Source organism: Amphiprion ocellaris, chromosome 14 (assembly GCF_022539595.1).
Source record: "Amphiprion ocellaris isolate individual 3 ecotype Okinawa chromosome 14, ASM2253959v1, whole genome shotgun sequence".
Classification (NCBI taxonomy): Eukaryota; Metazoa; Chordata; class Actinopteri; family Pomacentridae; genus Amphiprion; species Amphiprion ocellaris.
The window spans coordinates 31,573,596-31,597,359 of record NC_072779.1 but is presented as its reverse complement, the minus strand read 5'-3'; the positions used below and the strand labels follow the sequence as shown (position 1 = coordinate 31,597,359).

General features: G+C 38.4%; 1 protein-coding gene across 5 annotated transcripts; it reads right to left on the bottom strand.

Annotated features, from left to right (window-relative positions):
- Nucleotides 1–226: 226 nt before the first annotated feature.
- lcp2a (lymphocyte cytosolic protein 2a) lies at nt 227–23,380 on the bottom strand. 5 transcript variants are annotated; one of them, XM_055016944.1, is made up of 22 exons: nt 23,222–23,380; nt 22,932–23,136; nt 21,090–21,152; nt 17,634–17,680; nt 17,466–17,531; nt 17,294–17,316; nt 16,228–16,259; nt 13,711–13,897; nt 11,763–11,839; nt 9,790–9,841; nt 9,248–9,343; nt 8,849–8,874; nt 6,446–6,465; nt 6,202–6,291; nt 6,048–6,066; nt 5,534–5,549; nt 5,215–5,296; nt 4,505–4,557; nt 2,400–2,464; nt 1,678–1,752; nt 1,239–1,388; nt 227–839 (listed from the first exon to the last, which is right to left on the bottom strand). In XM_055016944.1, exons 2-22 carry the CDS (start codon nt 23,007–23,009, stop codon nt 690–692), a joined length of 1,467 nt encoding a protein of 488 aa, XP_054872919.1. In that variant the 5' UTR covers nt 23,010–23,136; nt 23,222–23,380; the 3' UTR covers nt 227–689. The 5 variants fall into 5 exon arrangements, with proteins under 5 accessions (XP_054872919.1, XP_054872922.1, XP_054872920.1 ...); XM_055016947.1 differs by having other exon boundaries at nt 2,421–2,464; XM_055016945.1 differs by having other exon boundaries at nt 2,400–2,461.
- Nucleotides 23,381–23,764: the final 384 nt, after the last annotated feature.

The following is a 23,764-nucleotide window of genomic DNA, read 5'->3' as shown; positions in this document are numbered from 1 at the left end:
ACTTACTCCACACAGACTCTGATTCAACGGAAAAATTTGTGCATTTTAAAAGCAAAAAGCTTTCTGAAAGTAAACGTAAAATTAGTCTGGTTACCTTATTAGGATGGAATTCAAATGTTATCAAAATAGACATTTAACAGAAATTAGTAGAGGTTGAGAAGAATTTTCTGGTGGAAATTTTTTATTTTTTATTTTTTTTTGCTTTTTCAAAGAAACCAGGACACTGTTGAAGTTTCACAATGTTTTAATTTGGACAGCTGAGTGACAAACTGCTTCAACCCAACACATTTACAATGAATTAAGATAAAAGGGTTGGAAGGTGAATACAATCATGAAACAGAGATTTAACAAAGCTCAGCTGAGGACATCCACAGGACAGCTTTAGACAGTTTGAATGTGTTGCATACTGTTGAAATACAGCATTCATCGTGAATCTTTGGCAAAAATTACATGTAAAAGCTCCAAAAACATTTCTGAGAGGAAAAGGATATATGTCTGAAATTGTCCCTTTAAACTCCAACAAACAATCAGAAACAAGTGAATGAAGCAACGTGCAAAAAAAAACATTTTTAAAAATCTGATGTTATTCACTCACCGTCACACAAAAACAGCGTCCGGTTAGCAGGAAGACGAGTAACTCAGCTGTCAACGGGAACATTCATCCAAAGTTCACCTGTTTAGTGATCCGGTTAGGACCAGTTCTGTCCCGTCATGTAGTATCCGGCCGGGTCGCACAGCTGACACTGGTTCTGTTGGCCGGAGGTCCGGTTTTTGGCATCGATGAGGAGCAGAGGAGACTGGGAGTAATGGTTGATGATGTCGCCGACTGAAGGGAAAGACTGGATTCACAAAATATAGTAATTACATCAGATTATACTGCCCTCTAGAGGCAAAACACAATAATTACATCTGATTATCCTGCCTTCTAGAGGCAAAACACAATATTTACATCAGATTATACCGCCCTCCACATTCAAAGCATGCTAACTACATCTGATTATAGTGCCCTCTAGAGGCAAAACACAGTAACGACATCTGATTATACTGCCCTCTAGAGGCAAAACACAGCAATTACACCTGATTATACTGCCCTCTAGAGGCAAAACGGAGTAATTACATCAGATTATACTGCCCTCCACATTCAAAGCATGCTAACTACATGTGATTAAAGTGCCCTCTAGAGGCAAAACACAGCTGCTATGTTTTATGAACATTAATGTATATGGCGTCATGCTTACCTCCTGGGCTTTGAGTCCAGTTCCCAGCTGGAACTGCTGGTTCTGCTGCCTGATCTGGATGTTGTAGACTTTGCCCTGGTAGAAGACCATCAGGGTGAAGGGCTGGTTGTCCTGCTGCCGGGTGCTGTCCCTCACCAGGTACGCCCCGTCCTCAACAGAACACAGAAACTCACTAAAATAATCCTTCTGCTCCACTCACATGGGAATATTCTAATCTCTAATGCTCTAATATTTTAACATGATGTAATATTTACAAGATTTTACCAATAATTCTCAGCTACTTTTACCAAAAAGCAACATGTTGATTGCAGGACTTTAACTCCACCATAAGTTGTTCAAAAACAAAATATTTTCAGAGTTACTACACAAGCAATAACTTAAATGTTTGCCTTCAAAAAAAGCCAACTATTCTATTTATTATCTGCATTGTTTTGGTTACCTTGCGGACTCGTATCAGACATTTTTCAGCCTGGCCTCGGGTCACTTTACCCACATACCAGCGAGGGTCCAGCTCCTACTCATACGCAAATAACAACAACAACAACAACAACAACAAAAACAGTAAAAACTAACTATTAGTATATGTATATTTCAGCAGAGACAAACAAAAGACAACAACCCCACCTGCTGTTCAGACTCAAGAACAACCACAGAAACAGAAGATTTACCTGGTAGTGTTTGTACTAGTTCTAGTACTACGACTTTAATAATAATAACAACAATGGTAATAATATTGTGACTGCTATACTACATTATTACTTATTATAGGTTGTTATTAAATCTATTATTATATTATATCTTATTATTGTCTGACTGTTATTTGTCTTATTACACCTTGACATGTTTAATTCCTGGTCCAACCTTGAAAAACACCTCGTAACTCTCTTTATAAAGTGCTGTGTGGAATAAACTTCATATTATTATAAATATAATTCGTTTCCCCTGTCACAACATGCTTGATTGACACAATAACAGCTGTAATAATAGAAGTTTATCGAGCAGATTTAACATAAAATGCAGCACAAACGTTACACATGGGAGGCAACAACAATACTACATAAAGTCTAGCTTTTTAATGTCCTTGTGTGACTGATTTTTCACTAATTCGTGCAGAAGCTGTGTTTCAGAAGATTCAGGATAGTTTATTAGTGTGTTTTTTACCTGTGTGTGTTGCTGTGTTACCTTTGCTGCTGTGGGTGGAGGAGGACGAAATGACGATCGGTCTGCTGCAAACACATGACACTTTACATTCATTTACTGTAGACGTGAACGAGCAACACCCATAAACCAACCCCAGCCTTAAAATGCTGCTTCTGTTGTTTCAACCTGTGTTTGTTTATAAGTTAAAAGTCAAGCCACAATGATTAGTCGATCGGAAGATAACTCTGCAACCACGATAAAAGCAGATTCATGCGATTTGTTTCATTTCTGGACTGTTGAAACAAAGCAGGATGTGACTCTGAGGTTTGTGATGGTTAACACTTCAATCAACGTAATAAGTAAGCAGAATTGTCTGTGCACAGCTTCTTTTTTTGTTTATTACGGATGTTCAGACAGTTTCGACTGTACTACTGTGATGTTGAAGGAAACTTAAAAACTGTGAGATTCTCAGGCAGCTTCTGAACTTTGCTTTGCCAGCATTTTCTGGAGGTTTTTTGAGATGGACATCAGAAATAACTACTTTGTCAGAAACTGGACGTTACTCTGAATCTGAGCATGTACAGTGCTGTGAAAAAGTATTAGCCCCCCTACAGAAATCTTTTATTTTTGCATATTTCTCACACTTCAGTGTTCCAGATCATCAAACTAATATTTATATTTATTGAATATCACAAACACTGAAGATTTATTCAAGACTGATATCACCCCTTTGAAAAAGTAATCATCCCCCTAAACCTAATAACTGCTTTGTCAGCAACAACTGCAGTTAAATGTTTGTTCCAGCTTGTGTTTAGTCTTTTACATCACCATGGAGGAATTCTGGTCCACTCTCCTCTGTAGAATAGTCTTAATTCTGTCACATTAGATGGTTTTAGATCATGAACTGATCTTCTAAGGTCTTGTCACAGCATCTCAGACTTTGACTCCTCTACTCCAGAACCTTCATTTACTTCTTTTTGAGCCACTCAGAGGTGGACTTGTTTGTGTCTTTGGGTCTTTGTCTTGCTGCATAAACCATCAGTGTTGAGCTTTAGGTCATGAACTGATGGTGGATCTTCTCCAGGAGGATTTTCTGATAGAGAACAGAATTCAAATCGTCCAGATCCTCCAACCATCACACTACCACCACCATGTTTCACTGCTGGTATCATGGTCTTCTAGTGGAATGCAGTATTAGCTTTACACCAGATGGAACAGACCCATGTCTTCCAGAAAGTTCCTCCTTTGACTCATCAGTCCACAGGATGTTATTCCAAAAGTCTTGGAGCTCATCCAGATGTTTTTTGTAAATATTAGATGAACCTTTATGCTCTTTTTGGTCAGTAGTGGTTTGATCCTTCCAACTCTCCCATGGATCCATTTCCTCCCAGAGTCTTCCTTATTGTGGAATCATGTAGACGGACCTTAACTGAAGCCAGTGAGGTCTGCAGATCTTTAGATGTTCCTCTGGGTTCTTGTTTGACCTCCTGGATTAGATGTCGATGCTCTTGGAGAAATGTTGATCGTTGGTCCACTGCTGAAGGTTCTCCACTGTTCCATGTTCCTCCATTTGTGGATAATGTCTCTCACTGTGGTTCTCTGGAGTCCCAGAGCCTCAGCAATGGCTTTGGAACCCTCCAGACTGATGAATGTCATTGACTTTGTTTCTCATCTGTTCTTGAATCTCTTTAGAACATGGCATCATGTGTTGCTTTTTGAGACCCTTTATCTACTTCACAATGAAGACAGGTTCTATTTAGTGAAGTTTAGATTCAACAAGTCTGGCAGGAATAAAATGTGAGTGTGGATGGTGAAACTGAACCCAACTGACAAACGAATTTGGTAATTTGGTGGGTTGGTAGCAAAGGGGGCAATTACTTTTTCACATAGGGTAATGTGGGCTGGACAGCATTTTACCTTCAATAAATTAAATCATGGGTTCAAAACTGCATTTTGTGTTTTCTTGGTCTTTGTCTTACATTAATATTAGTTTGATGATGTGAAACATTTACGTTTTGACAAATATGTAAAAATAAAAGATTTCTATCGTCCAATCATGTTGGAGTTAAATTACACCAGTCTCAGTGAGAATAAGACTATTTAGTGTTTGCGTTGTTTCTTCTTACCGGAAGACAGTTTGTGTGGCAGAGAGCCTGCAGAGGGAACACCGTGATTCATTCTGTTAAAATAAAACAAAAAACAGAATAAGCATTTTTTTTTTTTTTTTTAATCGTACCTATGTATGTCAGTAATCATTTCAGCTGCAGTGCTGGCTGTTTTCTGGTTTCTGGGAACTTACATCATGTTTTTTCCTGTTAAACTCATATCTTCAATCTTATTTCACCCTTTAAATCCTATTTTAAAGTATATTTTACATTATATACAGCAAACTTTAGATAGACGTTAGATATCAGAGAACTGTTTAAAATATCTGACCTGTTACTGTGTGGTGTTCCTCAGGGCTCCATTCTTGAGCCACTATTATTTGTTTTTTGCTATTTGACATCAGTTTTCATCCACTTATTAAATTATTTAACAGGGATAGTTTAACTTAAGGTGGTTCAGTGGCTCATGTGGAATAATTCCACATCAATACTGATATTATTACTATTATTATTCATATTCTGGATCACATTCAAGGACATTTTCCATCACAAATATTAATTATATAACAACACAGTATTTGCGTTTTTCAAATGTGCTTGAATATAAAAGTTAAAGGTGAAGGAGGGCCACCTTCCACATCATTTCAGGTGTTTGTTTTAAATCTAACTCCCAGATCTGCTTAACTGGTGGCCAAAAATGAAAAATAAAATTAAGATGGTCGTTTCCATACCTGTCTCCAGGACGTGAGACAGGGGGTCCAGGGCGGGGGGGATAGCTTTTATTGTGAAGGGGGAAGGTGTTGTGTTTCTGAGCTGCAAGAAAGAATCAGAACTTAAGGACTCACAGGACAGTGGCGGCATTTATCCCGTATAAATAACATTAACAAATACAATTTAACTCAGAACATACTGCCTCTGTTCAGGTTTATTTATTCTATGTCTCGAGGGAAATCTTGAATTATGGTAATAAATCTTTAGATGTACATGACAAATCATTTAAAAACAGGAAAAATGTCATGAAAAAAGCAAAATAATTTAATTAAATCTCACCTTCATCGTGTGTTTGCTGAAGAGAAAGGAGAGGGAAAAACATCAGAATTCAAGAAAACAATTAAAATCTTAAAGAAATATAGAACTTATTTCATGTTTTATTCTTGTTTAGCTCATATCTTCAATGTTTTTTCACTATTTAAATCCTGTTTTAATGTTTGTTTTATATTAAATGTAAAGCACGTTGGATTACTTGATATTGATCAATGAACTCATTTTCTTTTTGCGCAGTTTGTGTAATTTACAGCTTTTTCTAATAAGATGTATTTATGTTTGCATACATTTATGCAGATACTGGTACAGATATTATGTTATTGTAACTTTTAAACAATTAAAGCTGCAACAATTAATCAATTAGTTGTCAATTATTTCTTCTATGACAGCAAACTAAACCTTTTTGGACAAAACAAGACATTTAACTGACAGTTTTAACCATTTTGTGACATTTCATAAACCAAACTGCTAAAGTATAATGAATAAAACACTTCAGGGGAAAGAAGAAACAGCTGCGTACCTCTCGCCTTCCATCAAACCTGTTAAACCAAACCACAGGAGAGTCGGATTAACATTTAATAACTCATTTAAACTGTTAAACTGAAAAAGAACAAAGATGACAGAGACAAATGTGTTGAATTAAACACTGAAATATTCCAGTGTGAGATGCTGACCTGTTGGTCGAAGGCCTGGTGGGGTTGGATGCCAGAGGTGGAGGCGGAGTTTTGGACCATTTGACAGGTTCTGAGACATCAGGGTGAGTCCTGAACGCACAAACACACACATGTGGCTGCACATGATCAAATGGACGTCACACCAGTCCAATAATTATTCAATAATAGGAACACAAATGCAGTGCTTTTTGTCATTTGTGGTTGAAATGTTGATGTAGGTGTGTTTAAGTGTGTGTGTACAAACCTCCGGGATTGTGAGCTTGGCTGCAAGAAGCAGAAATAAAACAATAAAAAAAACAAACAAACAGTTAGATGGACGTTTTTGATTGGTGGATTTCCTCAAGGTTCGATTCTGGGTCCCTTTTTGCTCCTCAAATAATTAATTTACATCTAAAGTACCAGTCAAACGTTTGGACACACCTTCTCATTCAATGGGTTTTATATATTTTAATTATTTCTTATGTTGCAGATTCTCACTGAAGACGACAAAACTGTGAAAGAACACATATGGAATTATGTAGTAAACAAAAAAGTGTTGAACGAACCAGTATATGTTTTATATTTTACATTCTTTGATGACAGCTTTGCCCACACTTGGGATTCTCTGGATGAGCTTCATGAGGTAGTCACCTGGATGGTTTTCAGTTAACAGGTGGAGTTACTTGCCTTCTTAATTTGAGACCATCAGTTGTGTTGGGTTGGTACACAGTGGATAGCGCTATCTGACTACTGCTGAAAATCTACAGTATGGCAAGAACCACTCAACTTAGTAAAGAGGAACGACAGTCCATCATTACTTGAAGACGTGAAAGTCAGTCAATCTGGAAAATTTCAACAACTTTGAATGTATCGTCAAGTATAGTCACAAAACCCATCAAACTCTATGATGAAACTGGCTAAGAGGACCATACCAGGAAAGGAAGACCAATAGTCTCCTCTGCTGCTGAGGATAAGTTCATCCGAGTCTCCAGCCTCAGAAATGTCCAGTTAACAGCAGCTCAGATTAGAGCCCAGATAAATGCCACCCAGAGTTCTAGTAGCAGATACATCTCTACATCACCTGTTCAGAGGAGACTAGCTGCTAAGAAACACTACTAAGGAAAAGCAACAAGCAGAAGAGATTAGTTTGGGCCAAGAAACACCAGGAATGGACATTAGACCAGTGGAAATCTGTGCTGTGGTCTGATGAGTCCAAATCTGAGATCTTTGGTTGTGCGACAGAGAAAAGGTGGACGGATGGTCTCTACATGCATGGTTCCTATCATGAAGCATGGAGGAGGAGGTGTGATGGTGTGGGGGTGCTTTGCTGGTGACACTGTTGGGGATTTACTCCAAACTGAAGGAACACTGAACCAGCATGGTTCTACCACAGCATCCTGCAGTGACATGACATCCCATCTGGTTTGTGTTTAGTTGGACCATCATTTATTCTTCAACAGGACAATGACCCCAAACACACCTCCAGGCTGTGGAAGGACTATCTGACCAAGAAGGAGATGATGAAGTGCTGCATCAGATGATCTGGCCTCCACAGTCACCTGACCTAAACCCAGTCCAGATGGTTTGGGATGAGATGAACCACAGAGTGAAGGCAAAAGGGACAACAAGTGCTCAGCATCTCTGGTGACTCCTTCAAGACTGTTGGAGAACCATTTCAGGTTCTACCTCATGAAGCTGATGGAGAAAATGCCAAGAGTGTGCAAAGTAGTAATCAAAGAATTAAAAATATGAAACATTCTGGTTTGTTTAACACTTTTTTGTTTACTAGATAGTTCCATATGTGTTCTTTCATAGTTGTGACATCTTCAAAATTAATCTACAATGTAGAAAATAATTAAAATAAATTAAAAACACTGAATAAGAAGTTGTGTCCAAACTTTTGACTGGTAGTGTAACTAAAACTATATGTACATAAATTGAATCCATAACTGCTCCGTTATCACTACAGTTATACTATTATTGAATTTGTCAAAAAAAATCTGCATTTCTTTTCAACTGTCTGATATAAAATAATCATGTTTGACTGAAAGAATCATCAGATTTTCAATTTTTCAACAGAGAAATCAACCAAATCTCAGCTTAAAATCGTCACGAGTCATCAAGGTTACTTTACATGCCTCATTTTTAAAAATTGCCTGAAATAAATCGGATTCTGCAAAAAACAAAAAATTCTGCGCTCCTCAATGCAACTATAAAGCCTTTAACAATTTAGCTGCAACCAACAGACACATAACAAAAAATCATGGAGCTGAAGGCCAAGATGTGATTAGGAGACAAATATAGAAATATGTGAGTAGTTAAATATCTATAGCGTGTGGATTCATCTTTTTTTTCTCCAGAATTGGTAACACATGGACTCTTGGGAAAATGTCATACATGTTGATTCCAGTTTTTAACATTTTTGCATATAAAACAATCACAGAAATTCAGCTTTAATTTTATAATTTTTTGCAATGTTTTATGGCATTTTAACTGCTCCGTTTCTGAGTTCTCCCTGCTTCTAGTTGTGGTTGTTCTGTTTCCATAGTTATTCAGGACTTTATACTGCAGTGAAAAATGAACCCACAGTGAAGAAAAACATAACAGAAGCCAAAGAAACTGCTTGAAGCTCAGAAGGTTCAATAAAGTTTATTGACAGGACACTTACCAGGCCCAAAGTGTCGCGATGAGGTCCTGTAAAGAAAAGACAATGATCACATTAACACACTGATATTTTTTAGCTGCTGCTGCCATGAAAATTATGAAAAAGAAAACCAATAATAAAGTTGCTAAAATTTAACAAAAGATCAAAAGACGATAAAGAAATGTAATTGAAAACTCCTCCTCTGTTTACTCGCAGCACTGAGATGAGCCACTAGATGGGGCTAGTCCTTTCTTTACGCATTATAATTACAATAATAATAATTTTAAAATGACTAAAACTGAGATTTAAAGATTTTTGGAACACACAGAAACCATTTCCGGGAAAACAACACACGGAATCGGAATAATTTAATGAAATGTAAAGATAAAAAACAGCGCTAGTGAGTCCCGGGTTTGGTCTTACCTCCGATGGGGGACGGGTTGGATCCTGAGTCTCTGCCGGGTTTAGGTTTCATGCCCGGTTTGTTGTCGCGAACGATCGGAGGCGGCCCAGGAGGAACTAAACACAAACAACAGCTATAAATGTACAGATACATTCACAAAATGACAAAGAAAGTGATCAGCAGATCAACCGATGATGGAAAAACGAGTCGCAGCTTTAGTTAAAAGCAGCAGAATCATCCGTGAGCTTTTAGCGTTTTACAGATTTTCGGACAACAATCACCTGATTGCTGTAATGTTGAAGAAAACTTAAAAACAGAAAGATTCCTGAGTAGCTTCTGAAGTTTTCTCTGGTTTTTAAGGGGATTTCTGGAGGTTCATGGTGACAGACGTTAGAGATAATGACGTCTTTGGAAAACTGAAGTGTCTGAACAAACACATCTGATGTGAATGAGCTTCTGTCATGCTGAACGTTCTTTTCATATCCGCAGGGCGACAATCTCCTTTAATTGGTCCGGATGCCGCGTTACGACCACGTGTATTTGGGTTGCCGTGGTTACTCACATTTTCCCGTCGGTCGAGGGGAGGCGTCTCTTCTAGAAGGTGAGTCTCCGGTCTGCACAACGACACACAAATTTAAAGAATCAGTCTGCTGTGTTTCCCAATAACCCTCTGAAATACAAGTGGTCTTTAAAAAAATAACATAAAGTGCACAATTTATCAGCCAGAAGCTCCAACAACACAAGATTTTCAACTTTCCATCACAAAATGTAACGAAATGTCACATTAAAATCATGGTATTTCACCAAAATCACATTACTCCACTTTTTTGTATAAAATTTGTTAAAAAAAATAAAGGTTTTTTACTAACTAGATTCTGTAAAAGACAAAAAATCTACACTCTTTGGTGCAACCATAAAGTTATTAAAGATTCAACTGCACCCAAGAGTCATGCTGCAAAAATTCAGGGAACTTTTGGCTGAACTGCAGGCAGTGTTTCCACAGAGCACAGAGGAGACAAGTAAGTAGTAAAATACCAGTAAATGTGTAAAAGCATCATTTTTTCACAGTATTTGCGACATCATCAGGCTTATGGATAAGATACTGTACATGTTGATTTCAGGCAGCAGAAACACAAACACAGATTTAAAGAACCAGTCTGCTGTATTTCCCAATAACCAACTGAACCCCAAAACTGGTTAGAAACACGTTGACTTTGAAGAAAATGGCTAAAAAGTACACCATTTGTCAGCCAGACCTTCCAACAACACAAAATTTTCAACTTTCCGTCCCAAAACTTAACCAAATCTCACCTTAAAATCGTGGTATTTCATTAAAAACACTTTATCCTACATGTATCGTTAAAAAATCCACCAAAAATAATGTGTTTGTTGTAACTAGATTCGGGAAAAAATTAAAAACTTTGCACTCTTTCATGCAACCATAAAGTTATTAAAGATTTAACTGCACCCAAGAGTCATGCTGCAAAAATTCAGGGAACTTTCGGCTGAACTGCAGGCAGTGTTTCCACAGAGCACAGAGGAGATAAGTAAGTAGTAAAATACCACTAAATGTGTAAAATCAACATTTTTTTCCCAGTATTAGTGACACCTGTAGGGCTTGGAAAATATATTGTACATGTTGATTTGAGGCTGCATAAACACAAAATTAAAATCTTTCTGCTGTATTTCCCAATAACCCTCTACAACACATGTGGTCTTTTAGAAAAGTGGTAAAAATTACATCATCTGTCAGCCAGAAGCTCCAACAACACAAGATTTTCAACTTTCCATCTCAAAATTTTACCAAATCTCCCCTTAAAATCACGATATTTCATCAAAATCACTTTATTCCTCATTTTTTGTTTAAAACTTCGCCAAAAATAAAGTGTTTTTACTAGCATGATTCTGTAAAAAACTAAAAATTCTACACCCTTTGGTGAAACCATAAAGTTATTAATGATTTAACTGCGCCCATTACTTGTGTTGTTAAAAAAAAGAAAAACATACATGTTGATTCAAGTTTTTTCATTGTTAAATCAATAATCTAAAAAAATGTGATTTTTTTCTCTATAAAAAATGATTTATGTCATTCATGCTGCACAGATGACATTTTTGAGTTCTCTCTACTTCTAGTCCTGGTTGTTCTGTTTCCATAGAGATGCAGGACTTTATGCTGCAGAGAAAAATGAGCGAACAGTGAAGAAAATGTGACTGCAGAGTTAATTTGTCCAATGGGTAATGCTAACTGCACAATCTCCACCTGTGTTTTAGAGATTCAGAAGAGCAAAGCAGTTCATAAAGTGGGAGTTCCTTGTTGCTTCTAAAAAAAAAAACATAAAACTAAACTACTACTTTTTTCAGTCTGACAGAAATCAGGCTTCTTTAACGGACATCAAGCTAACTCCATTAGCCATCCAGCTGCACATCGTCACAAATAATTCGGTTGATTCACAGAGTTTTCTGAGCAGTAATGAAGAAATGTGGCGCCCTCTGTTGGTGGACGTGTTGATATGAATCTGAGTTGAACGGACTCACCATGCGGACCGACGGCATGGGGACAGGGGGGCGGGGATGTACGTCAGGACGCTGGCCTCTGGGAACCACATGGTTGTCTGTAAATCCACATCAAACCACAGCATGAAAATCTGAGTGTTCACCATCGGTCAGGGAACGTTCCACAACGCTGGATGACATCAACTACACGTTCTGATGGTTTTGTACAAAAGAAAACGCTTCAATCAAACGTTCACAGAATGTTTTAAGCATGTTTTCATTTCCAGTAATGTTCCTATAACATTAATTTAATGTTTTACTGTCCAGCATGATAACGGAGGAACCAACTTTCAAAAAAAATGTTTTCCAGATGTTGTTGAGGCCTCTGAAACGTTCCTGTATTACAAAATACCAACAAAAGTAGAACATTCTGCCTGCAGTGTTCCGAGGATGTTTTCAAGATGTTGTTGAGGGAAAACATTATAGAACGTTCTTCTACAAACATTCTCACGTTTCATGATAACAAAGGAAGAACGTTCTCAAATCAACATTCCAAAAATGTTTTCCAGATGCTATGTTCATGGGCAACCTTTGTAAGACGTTCCAGTACATTGAGATACACTGTCTGTCCAAAAAAAAAAGTCTTCACCTGGATTTAACTAAGCAAATAGGTAATAGCCTTCCATTGGATAATTACTGCTGTGATAAATATGTTCAGCTGCAACAACTTATTTAACTCTAGCTGATGCAGTGAGGAGCTTCTCATTTCTGAAACAACCATGTTGGAAGACATATCCTGTGGTCATGGAAAGGATGTTAATCTGTCTCAGAAGGGTCAAATTATTGGCCTGCATCAGGCTAAAACAACTAAAGAGATTTCAGAAACTACTAAAATCTGGTTAAGAACCGTCCAACGCATTATTAAAACCTGGAAGGATAGTGGAGAATCATCATCTACAAGGAACAAACTCTTAGATTATTGTAGGAGATCAACAGTAGAACTCACAGCTATGTTTAATAATGAAAGTAAGAACATTTCTACACACAATATGAAGAGAACTCAAAGGATTGGAACTAAACAGCTGTAGCTCTAAGAAAACCACTGATCAGTGAAGCTAATCAGAAAAAAAGGCTTCAGTTTTCTAAGGAGCATAAAGATTGGACTCTGGATCAATGGAAGAAGGTCATGTGGTCTGATGAGTCCAGATTTACCCTGTTCCAGAGTGATGGGGGCATCAGGGTAAGAAGAGAGGCAGATGAAGTGATGACCTCATCATGGCTAGTGTCTACCAGCCTGTGGGGTTTAGGGTTATGATCTGGGGTTGGTCAGGTTCAGCAACGTTATGTTCCCAAAGAATGAGGTCAGCTGACTACCTGAAGATACTGAATGACCAGGTCTTTCCATCAGTGGAGTTTTTCTTCCCTGATGTTCATGGACATGTTCAAAGATGATGATGTCAGGATTCATGGGTTCACATTGAGAATGAGTGGATCAGGGAGCATGAGATGGATTGTCCTCCACAGAGTCCAGACCTCAGCCCCACTGAGAATCTTTGGGATGTTCTGGAGAAGACTTTGTCCGACTCTCCCATCATCAATACAAGATCTTGGTGGAAAATTAATGCAACTCTGGACAGAAATAAATGCTGTGACATTGGAGAAGCTTATCGAAATGATGCCACAGTGAATGAGTGTCGTTCTCAGAGATAAAGGTGGTCCAATGAAATACTAGAGCATGTGCTTTTATTTTGGTTGCATTGTTGGATGGATGGAATATAGTATAGAATCTATAAAATGTTCCCATGATGTTTTCTCATAACAAATGAAGAATGTTCTCAGTGCAACATTGTTTTCATTAAACATTTTTAGAACGTCTACGTTTCAGAAGAACATTCTGGGAACTAATAGAAAACTTCAGTAAAACTTTATCAGAATGTTTTCTGGAGAACACATAACTCAGCTTGGTGTTTTATTATAATTAATGTGGTACCGATGTAGTCTCCGTCCTGTAACTGCATCGTGGGGAGCAGTTTGGCACCCAGGTCCTCTTCAGGTTCGACGGGTGGAGGCTCGTAGTCGTTGGCCGGATCCACGTCCTCGTTCGGGGACTCGTAGTCTCCACCGCTGCCCGCCTCGTCTCCGCTGTACGGACTCTCGTAGTCGTTGTCTTCATCGTCCTGAAGGAGGAAACAGAAAAACACGTTCAGACAGCAACGGTCCTGAAACCTCATTTAGTTTCAGGAACAGCTATATTCATTTAGCAGAGAAAAAATAGTTTCTAAATTAATTCTGAATGTCTGTCTTTAATCATTTTACTTAGTCACCACCTTTGCAGTGTTTTTTTCCCTAAACCTCATCAATAAATCTGGATGTTTTTTTTACCATATTATTTATTTTCAGTGACTGTTTCATCCATTAAATGCCCTGAAAGTGATCTAAAAATTAAATAAACGTATAATTTAAAAAAAAAGAATAATTAACAATGCAACATAATACATTTTTTTAAATTCAATTAATTATAATTTTTATTTGGAAATAATAAATTAATTTAGCTAAATAAAGAATAAATTAATATATGAATAAATTAATCATTAATTTTTATGTTCATTTACATATTTCTTTCATTTGGTAGAATAAAACTAAAAATAATTAAGTCTAGTTTCTAATTTAATGCTAAATTTCTGTCTTATAATAATTTTAATTAGTCGTCATCTTTGCTGTGTTTTTTTTCCGCTGAACCTTATCATTAAACCTGGATGTTATTTTCCATATTATTTATTTTTAGTGACTGTTTCATCCATTAAATGCACCCAAAGTGACTTAGAAATTAAATAAATAAACATTTATATTTTTTTAAAAGCATGACTAAGATAATAACATGATTAACTCAAAAATAAAAATAATTGAGACACATGTGAGAAAATTATTCATTTATTTTTGTGTATATTTATTGACATATTTGTTTCATTTAGTAGGTGAAAACTGTTGAGTCTAGTTTCTAACCTTGCTGTGTTTTATTTTCTAAACCTCATCATTAAATCTTGTTTTTTTCTCCATATTATTTATTTTTTACTGTTTCGTCTATTAAATGCCCAGAAAGTGACATAAAATTAAATAAATGTATAATGTATAATTAAACAAAAAAAGCATGACAAACATTGTAACATAATTAATAAAAAGGTTAAATTTAATTATTATTATTATTATTAATAATAATAATAATAATAATAATAATAATAATAATAATAATAATAATAATAATAATAATAATAATAATTATTATTATTATTATTATTATTATTATTATTATTATTATTTTTTTTTTGTTTGTTTGTTTTTTTTTGTTTTTTTTGTTTTTTTTGTTTTTTAGGGAAAGGAAATTAATTTAGATACATATATGAGCAAATTATTAATTTATTTTTGTGTTTATTTATTGACATATTTGTTTCATTTAGTAGGTAAAAACTGTTGAGTCTAGTTTCTCACCTTTGCTGTTTTTCTGGGTTTTTGTTACTAAATCTCATCATTAAATCTTGTTTTTTTCAAAGTGACATAACAATTAAATTAATTATAATTTTTATTTGGGGAAAACATTAATTTAGCTAAATAAAGAATAAATAAATATATGAGCAAATTATTCATTTATTTTTACATTTATTTATATATATATTTCTTTCATTTAGTAGAAAAACTAAAATCAGTTGAGTCTAGTTTCTAATTTTATTCTGAATTTGTGTCTTCTAATCATTTTAATTAGTCACCACCTTTGCTGTCTTTTTCTGACCTCATTATTAAATCTTCTTTTATTTACCATATTATTTATTTTAGTGACTGTTTCGTGCATTAAATGTATCAAAAATGACATAAAAATTAAATAAATAAACAGTATAATTAAGAAAAAAATCATGACTAACATGATAACATGATTAATCTAAAAAATAAAATCTAATAAATAATAAATATTTTGGGGAAAGGAAATTAATTTAGTCAAAGAATAAATACATACATAAGTAAATTATCAATTTATTTTGTGCATATTTATTTACACATTTGTTTTCACTTCATTTTGTCTATTTATATGTTAAAATTCTATACATTTATTTAATAAACGTGAATGTTTTGATTCATTTCCACACTTGTTGTGGAAACAAACACAGATATGACTAAATACAGGTGGGCGAAAAAGAAATAAATGTAAAAAATTAGAGATAAAAATAAATACAGAAATTTATTTTTAAAAAAAAATACAAATATATACATTTTTAAAATTCACACGTATTGAAGCTTTACAAGGGCAAAATGTGGATTTATTTTCTTTTATTTTAGCGTACTAAATGTTTATATTTATTATCTCCATAAGTGTTTTGTGTATTTTTAATCAGACCTTCATTGTTTTCGTTATTTACGGTTCCTGTGAGTTTTGAGCTGCAGCAGGTTGAATTTTGGAACACGACGATCAAACTTTATAAAAAATAAATAAACAAAAAGAGATGAAGGTCGGACTCACAAACTCGTCATCATCCCAGCCCTGAACCTCTGCTGAGGAGAAAACAACAAGTCAGCAGCTACCAGTGGATGAAGTACTACTGTGTACTGCAAAATATACTACAGTATAATGACAGTATATGGAATATATTACAATATATATAATGTAACACAGTATACTGTGAGCATATAGAATGTCAGACAGTATGTAAGTATGTGGAACATAAAAATATACTGCGAGTATACAGAATATAACACAGTATACTACAAATATGGGGAATATACTACAGTACTCTGAATATATGGAATATTAGAGAATATATTGTAAGTATATAGAACATGATACAATATACTGCGAGTATGTAGAATATTAGAGAGGATACTATAAGTGTATGGGACATAATAAAATGTACTGTGAGTGTATAGAATATAACAACTGTATTATATTCTACATACTCAGTATATTTTATTGTATTTTAGGTACTCACAGTATACTTTATCATATTCTACATATTTGCAGATTTGCAGAATCACATGGTGTATACTAACAGTGTACTGGATAAATTCTATATACAGACAGCACATTATTTTATTCTATTGTATTCTATATACTCACAATATTTTTTTTATTATCCCTTATTAATCCCACGAGGGGAAATTCTGATTTTCGCATATCTCCCCAATTGGGGGAGTCAGAGCGACGGGTCAGCCACAGTACAGCGCCCCCTGGAGCAGGAAGGGTTAAGGGCCTTGCTCAAGGGCCCAACAGTGGTCACATCGGGGCTTGAACCTCTGACCTTCTGATCAGTAGTCCAGAGACTTTACCGTTGCACCACCACTGCCCCAATTTACTTTACATACTACATACTATCAGTTTACTGGATTATAGTTTATTTACTCATAGTATACTGTAATATACTTCACGTACTTGCAGTATACTGTATTATATTCTATATACTCACAACAGTATCCACATGTTAACTAATGAATATTTTAATTTAATTTTACTTTAAAGCTCCAACATTTCAGTAACTGTCCCTGAAAGAAGGTGACTGATCAGTAAACCTGAGAGGAGGAAAGCTTCCTACCTGGTTCGTAATGTTTGGTCGACCTGCGACGGACAGAAAAACAGAAACAATTTCAGAAACTGGATCAGAACCATCAGAGCAGCTGAAACCAGCAGAACAGAAACAATACTCTAAATGCAACACCTTTAAACACGTTCTAGTGATGAAAACACACGTAGGAACAGGAACTCACTTCATCCCAAACAGGCCTCGCTTCTCCTCCTTCTTACTGATCTCACAGCTGATCTTCGAGATCATCCTGCAGACAACAACGATCAATCAGATTTTAAATCACTGATTTCTGATCTCAGTTTTCTCCGAAACATTCCATTGACGCAGTAGAAGGAGGAAGGATACTTACGGAGTGTGAAGTTTGGGGAACCTCTGGAGGTCGTTATCACTCAGATTCTAAAGAAACAAACATAAAGACGTCATTACATCACCTCCTTCTATCCTTCCTCACCTCCTTCTCTCCTTCCTCACCTCCTTCTATCCTTCCTCACCTCCTTCTATCCTTCCTCACCTCCTTCTATCCTTCCTCACCTCCTCCTCTCCTTCCTCACCTCCTTCTATCCGTCTTCCCCTCCTTCTATCCTTCTTCACCTCCTTCTATCCTTCCTCACCTCCTTCTCTCCTTCATCACCTCCTGCCTCACTTCCCTCTATCCTTCCTCACCTCTTACTATCCTTTCTAACCTCCTTCTATCTTTTCTCACATCCTTCTATCCTTCCTCACCTCCTTCTATCCTTCCTCACCTCTTTCTATCCTTCCTCACCTCTTTCTATCCTTTCTAACCTCCTCCTATCCTTTCTCACATCCTTCTATCCTTCCTCAGATCCTTCTATCCTTCATCACCTCCATCTCTCCTTCCTCACCTCCTTCCTCACCTCCTTCAATCCTTCCTCACCTCCTACTGTCCTTTTTCACCTCCTTCTCACCTTCCTCACCTCCTTCTATCCTTCCTCACCTCCTCCTATCCTTCCTCACCTCCTCCTATCCTTCCTCACCTCCTTCTATCCTTCTTCCCCTCCTTCTATCCTTCTTCACCTCCTTCTATCCTTCCTCACCTCCTTCTCTCCTTCATCACCTCCTGTCTCACTTCCCTCTATCCTTCCTCACCTCTTAATATCCTTTCTAACCTCCTTCTATCTTTTCTCACATCCTTCTATCCTTCATCACATCCTTCTATCCTTCTTCACCTCCTTCTCACCTTCCTCACCTCCTACTGTCCTTCCTCACCTCCTTCTATCCTTCTTCACCTCCTTCTATCCTTCGTCGCCTCCTATCCTTCCTCACCTCCTTCTGTCCTTCCTCACCTCCTACTGTCCTTCTTCACCTCCTTCTCACCTTCCTCACCTCCTACTGTCCTTCCTCACCTCCTTCTATCCTTCCTCACCTCCTTCTATCCTTCGTCACCTCCTAACCTTCCTCACCTCCTCCTATCCCTCACCTCCTTCTATCGTTCCTCACCTCCTTCTCTCCTTCCTCACCTCCTACTGTCCTTCCTCACCTCCTTCTCACCTTCCTCACCTCCTTCTCACCTTCCTCACCTCCTTCTCTCCTTCCTCACCTCCTTCTCTCCTTCCTCACCTCCTTCCATCCTTCCTCACCTCCTTCTATCCTTCCTCACCTCCTTCCATCCTTCCTCACCTCCTTCTCTCCTTCGTCACCTCCTTCTCTCCTTCTTCACCTCCTTCCATCCTTCCTTACCTTCATCACCTCTTTCTATCCTTCCTCACTTCCTTCCATCCTTCTTCACTTCCTTCCATCCTTCCTCACCTCCTATTCTCCTTCCTCACCTCATTCTATCCTTTCTCACCTCCTTCTATCCTTCCTCACCTCCTACTGTCCTTCCTCACCTCCTTCTACCTTCCTCACCTCCTTCTTTCCTTCCTCACCTCCTTCTAACCTTCCTCACCTCCTATTCTCCTTCCTCACCTCCTTCCATCTTTCCTCACCTCCTTCTCTCCTTCCTCACCTCCTTCTCTCCTTCCTCACCTCCTTCCATCCTTCCTCACCTCCTTCTATCCTTCCTCACCTCCTTCCATCCTTCCTCACCTCCTTCTCTCCTTCCTCACCTCCTTCTCTCCTTCTTCACCTCCTTCCATCCTTCCTCGCTTCCTTCCGTCCTTCCTCACTTCCTTCCATCCTTCCTCACCTCATTCTATCCTTTCTCACCTCCTTCTATCCTTCCTCACCTCCTACTGTCCTTCCTCACCTCCTTCTACCTTCCTCACCTCCTTCTTTCCTTCCTCACCTCCTTCTAACCTTCCTCACCTCCTATTCTCCTTCCTCACCTCCTTCCATCCTTCCTCACCTCCTTCTCTCCTTCCTCACCTCCTTCTCTCCTTCCTCACCTCCTTCCATCCTTCCTCACCTTCATCACCTCCTTCTATCCTTCCTCACTTCCTTCCGTCCTTCTTCACTTCCTTCCATCCTTCCTCACCTCCTATTCTCCTTCCTCACCTCCTTCTTCACCTCCTTCCATCCTTCCTCACCTCCTACTATCCTTCCTCACCTCCTTCCATCCTTCCTCACCTCCTTCTATCCTTTCTCACCTCCTTCTATCCTTCCTCACGTCCTACTGTCCTTCCTCACCTCCTTCTACCTTCCTCACCTCCTTCTATCCTTCCTCACCTCCTATTCTCCTTCCTCACCTCCTTCCATCCTTCCTCACCTCCTTCTCTCCTCCCTCACCTCCTTCTATCCTTCCTCACCTCCTTCTATCCTTCCTCACCTCCTATTCTCCTTCCTCACCTCCTTCCATCCTTCCTCACCTCCTTCTCTCCTTCCTCACCTCCTACTATCCTTCCTCACCTCCTACTATCCTTCCTCACCTCCTATTCTCCTTCCTCACCTAATTCCATCCTTTCTCACCTCCTTCTCTCCTCCCTCACCTCCTTCTATCCTCCCTCACCTCCTTCTATCCTTCCTCACCTCCTACTATCCTTCCTCACCTCCTACTATCCTTCCTCACCTCCTTCCATCCTTCCTCACCTCCTTCTATCCTTTCTCACCTCCTTCTATCCTTCCTCACGTCCTACTGTCCTTCCTCACCTCCTTCTACCTTCCTCACCTCCTTCTATCCTTCCTCACCTCCTTCTCTCCTTCCTCACCTCCTACTATCCTTCCTCACCTCCTACTATCCTTCCTCACCTCCTATTCTCCTTCCTCACCTAATTCCATCCTTTCTCACCTCCTTCTCTCCTCCCTCACCTCCTTCTATCCTCCCTCACCTCCTTCTATCCTCCCTCACCTCCTTCTATCCTTCCTCACCTCCTACTATCCTTCCTCACCTCCTACTATCCTTCCTCACCTCCTTCCATCCTTCCTCACCTCCTTCTATCCTTTCTCACCTCCTTCTATCCTTCCTCACGTCCTACTGTCCTTCCTCACCTCCTTCTACCTTCCTCACCTCCTTCTATCCTTCCTCACCTCCTATTCTCCTTCCTCACCTCCTTCCATCCTTCCTCACCTCCTTCTCTCCTCCCTCACCTCCTTCTATCCTTCCTCACCTCCTTCTATCCTTCCTCACCTCCTATTCTCCTTCCTCACCTCCTTCCATCCTTCCTCACCTCCTTCTCTCCTTCCTCACCTCCTACTATCCTTCCTCACCTCCTTCTATCCTTCCTCACCTCCTATTCTCCTTCCTCACCTAATTCCATCCTTTCTCACCTCCTTCTCTCCTCCCTCACCTCCTTCTATCCTCCCTCACCTCCTTCTATCCTTCCTCACCTCCTACTATCCTTCCTCACCTCCTACTATCCTTCCTCACCTCCTTCCATCCTTCCTCACCTCCTAGTGTCTTTGAACTCACCACAAATCTGGATCCGCTGATGGAGTTCTTCAGGACAACTTTATCGCAGCCGGTCAAACTCATCTGTAGGAGAAACACAGTTTCATGCCAGTGATTCTATTTTGTGGTAATCTTAAGGGGAAGACTTCAAAATAAAATAGCTGGCACAAAACACCTTAAGTTAAGATGTCCCTTAAAACACCTTAACTGTGACTTTAAGGAAACTCTTAACTTGAGGTGTTTTGTGCCAAAGTTTAGATTTTAAGTAATCCTTATAAAGAAGACTTAAGGAAAATCTTAACATAGACTGTTTTGTAAAAATGATTTTATTTTGAGAAAATCTTATCAGGAAGACTTAAAGAACACCTTAACTTAAGGCATTTTGTGGCAGATATTTTATTCTGACACACCTTAACTCAAATTTATGGTGTTTTATGATGCCTTAATTTAGACTTTTCTTTTATGATAACCTTAAGGAGAAAAGGGTATTTTGTGTCAGCAATTCAGGACACCTTAAGGGGAAGACTTCAAAATAAAATTGCTTGCACAAAGATGCCCTCTAAGACACTTTAACTGGAACTTTAAATGAAATCTTACTTTGTGTGTTATTCTATGAACAACTGTGTTTTAAGAAATCCTTTAGGAGAAGACTTAAGGTGTTTTGTGCAAGTAATTTTATTTTGAAAACACCTAACTGTGACTTTAAGGAAAATCTTAAGGTGTTTTCTGCCAGAAATTTTATTCTGACAACACCTTAACTCAGACTTATGATGTTTTATTTAAGAGTTTCTATTTTACAGACACCTTAGTATAGAATTTGTTTTAAGATAACTTTAAGGGAGAAGACTTAAGGCATTTTGTGCAAACATTTACTTTGACTTTAAGGAAAATCTTAACTTAATGTGTTTTGTGCAAGATTTTTTTTCAAGATAATTTCAAGGAGAAGCCTTGAAGAATAGCTTAACTTAAGGTGTTTTGTCCAAGCGATTTCATTTTGAAGACACCTTAACCATGACTTCAAGGAAAATCTTTACTTAAGGTGTTTTGTACAAGAGATTCTCTTTTACAGACACCTTAACTTTAAGTTTTTATTTTAAGACAGCCTTAAAGAAGTGACCTTAAGTGTTTTGTACATGAAATTTAGTTTTAAGACAACTTTAAGGAGAAGACTTAAAAAATATCTAAACTTAAGGTGCTTTGTCCATGCGATTTCACCCCTTAGGCACCTCAACTGTGACTTTAGGGAAACCATTAAAGTGTTTTCTGCCAGATATTTTATTTTGACAACACCTTAACTCAGACTTATTGTGTTTTATGTAAGAGATTCTATTTTACAGACACTTTAATTTTGGATCTTTGTTTTAAGATAACCTTAAGGAGAAGATTTAAGATTAAATCTTAAGGAACCCTTCTTAACATAGATTGTTTAGTGCAGGTGATTTTATTTTGAAGACACATTAACTGTGACTTTGAGAGAAAAAATATCAACTTCTTAGCTTTTTGAAGGTCCTGTCTGGAAAAAATAGAATTAAAAAGATGAATATTTTAATATCTAACACATGTGGAGCCATCATTTTATCCAGTGCTGGTAAAAACTGTGAGCACAAACGTTGTGCATGTTCAGGTCATTTTATTTATTTTTTCCTTTTTTCTGATTAGCAGCATTACAGAGTTGTACAGAGTTCTCTCTCCTTCCTGCCATGATGTTTTCAGGGAGGTGCAGGACTTGAAAAATGAGTAAAAATGTGACTTTTGAGGATGTTTGATCGCTGAGTTTTCAGCCGTTTTGCTCCTGCAGGAGGTGAACTCAGGACTTTTATCTTTGACGTCTGCAGCTGAGAAGGAAAACAGACGAGGCCTCACCCTCCTCAGGTAGTCGGCCAGCTGCTGAGGGCTCCACCCCATCACCTCCGACCTGGACGGCACTCGGTCCGAACTCATCCTGCTTCACTGCACCAGCATCTGACGGACCGACCGCCAGCTGGAGGAGACTTCCAACCCTCGCTGGCTCTGCAACCGGCCGCCGTTCGACTCTCTCCGACGGGCCTCGTTGCTTCACTGCTCCTTCCTGCCAGACGTAAAGACAAACTCACAAAAAACAGACAAACTAAGGGCCGACTGTCTTCTGGTTTTGCTTCCTCAGACCGACTCACCGCTCTTCAGCTCAACGTCTGTCCAAAGTGAGAACCCAGACAGAAGACAGCGACGTCCAGGCCGACATGTCACCCAGGACCCAAAATGGCTTCCTCCTTTCTTCCACTGTTCGGTGTCTCTCTAATTCTTTGCATCTCAGAGGAAGTGACTGTGCAGAGTGGAGGAGGGGGGGGGATGAAGGCAGCATCGTCCTCCTCCCCCCCGTCTGACCGCAGAGCGGAACAGCGGCTGCAGCTGCACCCACTCGCTGCAACGCTGACGACAAACAGGAAGCTGCAGACTGTGGATCAGTGATGGCGCTCAGTCCATCGCTGCCGCAGCTCTCCATGCTGAACTCAGGTCAGCTCAGTGGAAACATCTCCATCAGGGGCTTCACCGGCAGGTTTTTAATGTCAAACTGATGGAAAACGACATCTGTGAGCATTAAAGTCCACTTCTGAGGACTTTTATTCTTCACTTCATGCAGTTAAAGTCAACAAAAGGAAAAAGTGGTTGAGTGGTTGAGGCTCTGACCAGAATGTTGGAGGTTCCAAGTCCAATGC

What these genes read in the sequence shown, in the direction of transcription:
- lcp2a (XM_055016944.1), bottom strand. Translation starts at nt 23,009, where the DNA reads ATGAGTTCGGACCGAGTGCCGTCCAGGTCGGAGGTGATGGGGTGGAGC. An exon ending in TCAGCGGATCCAGATTTGTG is followed by an intron (nt 17,681 to 21,089) that starts GTGAGTTCAAAG and finishes TTGTTTCTTTAG; the next exon opens with AATCTGAGTGATAACGACCT. An exon ending in GCTGGGATGATGACGAGTTT is followed by an intron (nt 13,898 to 16,227) that starts GTGAGTCCGACC and finishes TTCCTCCTTCAG; the next exon opens with GACGATGAAGACAACGACTA.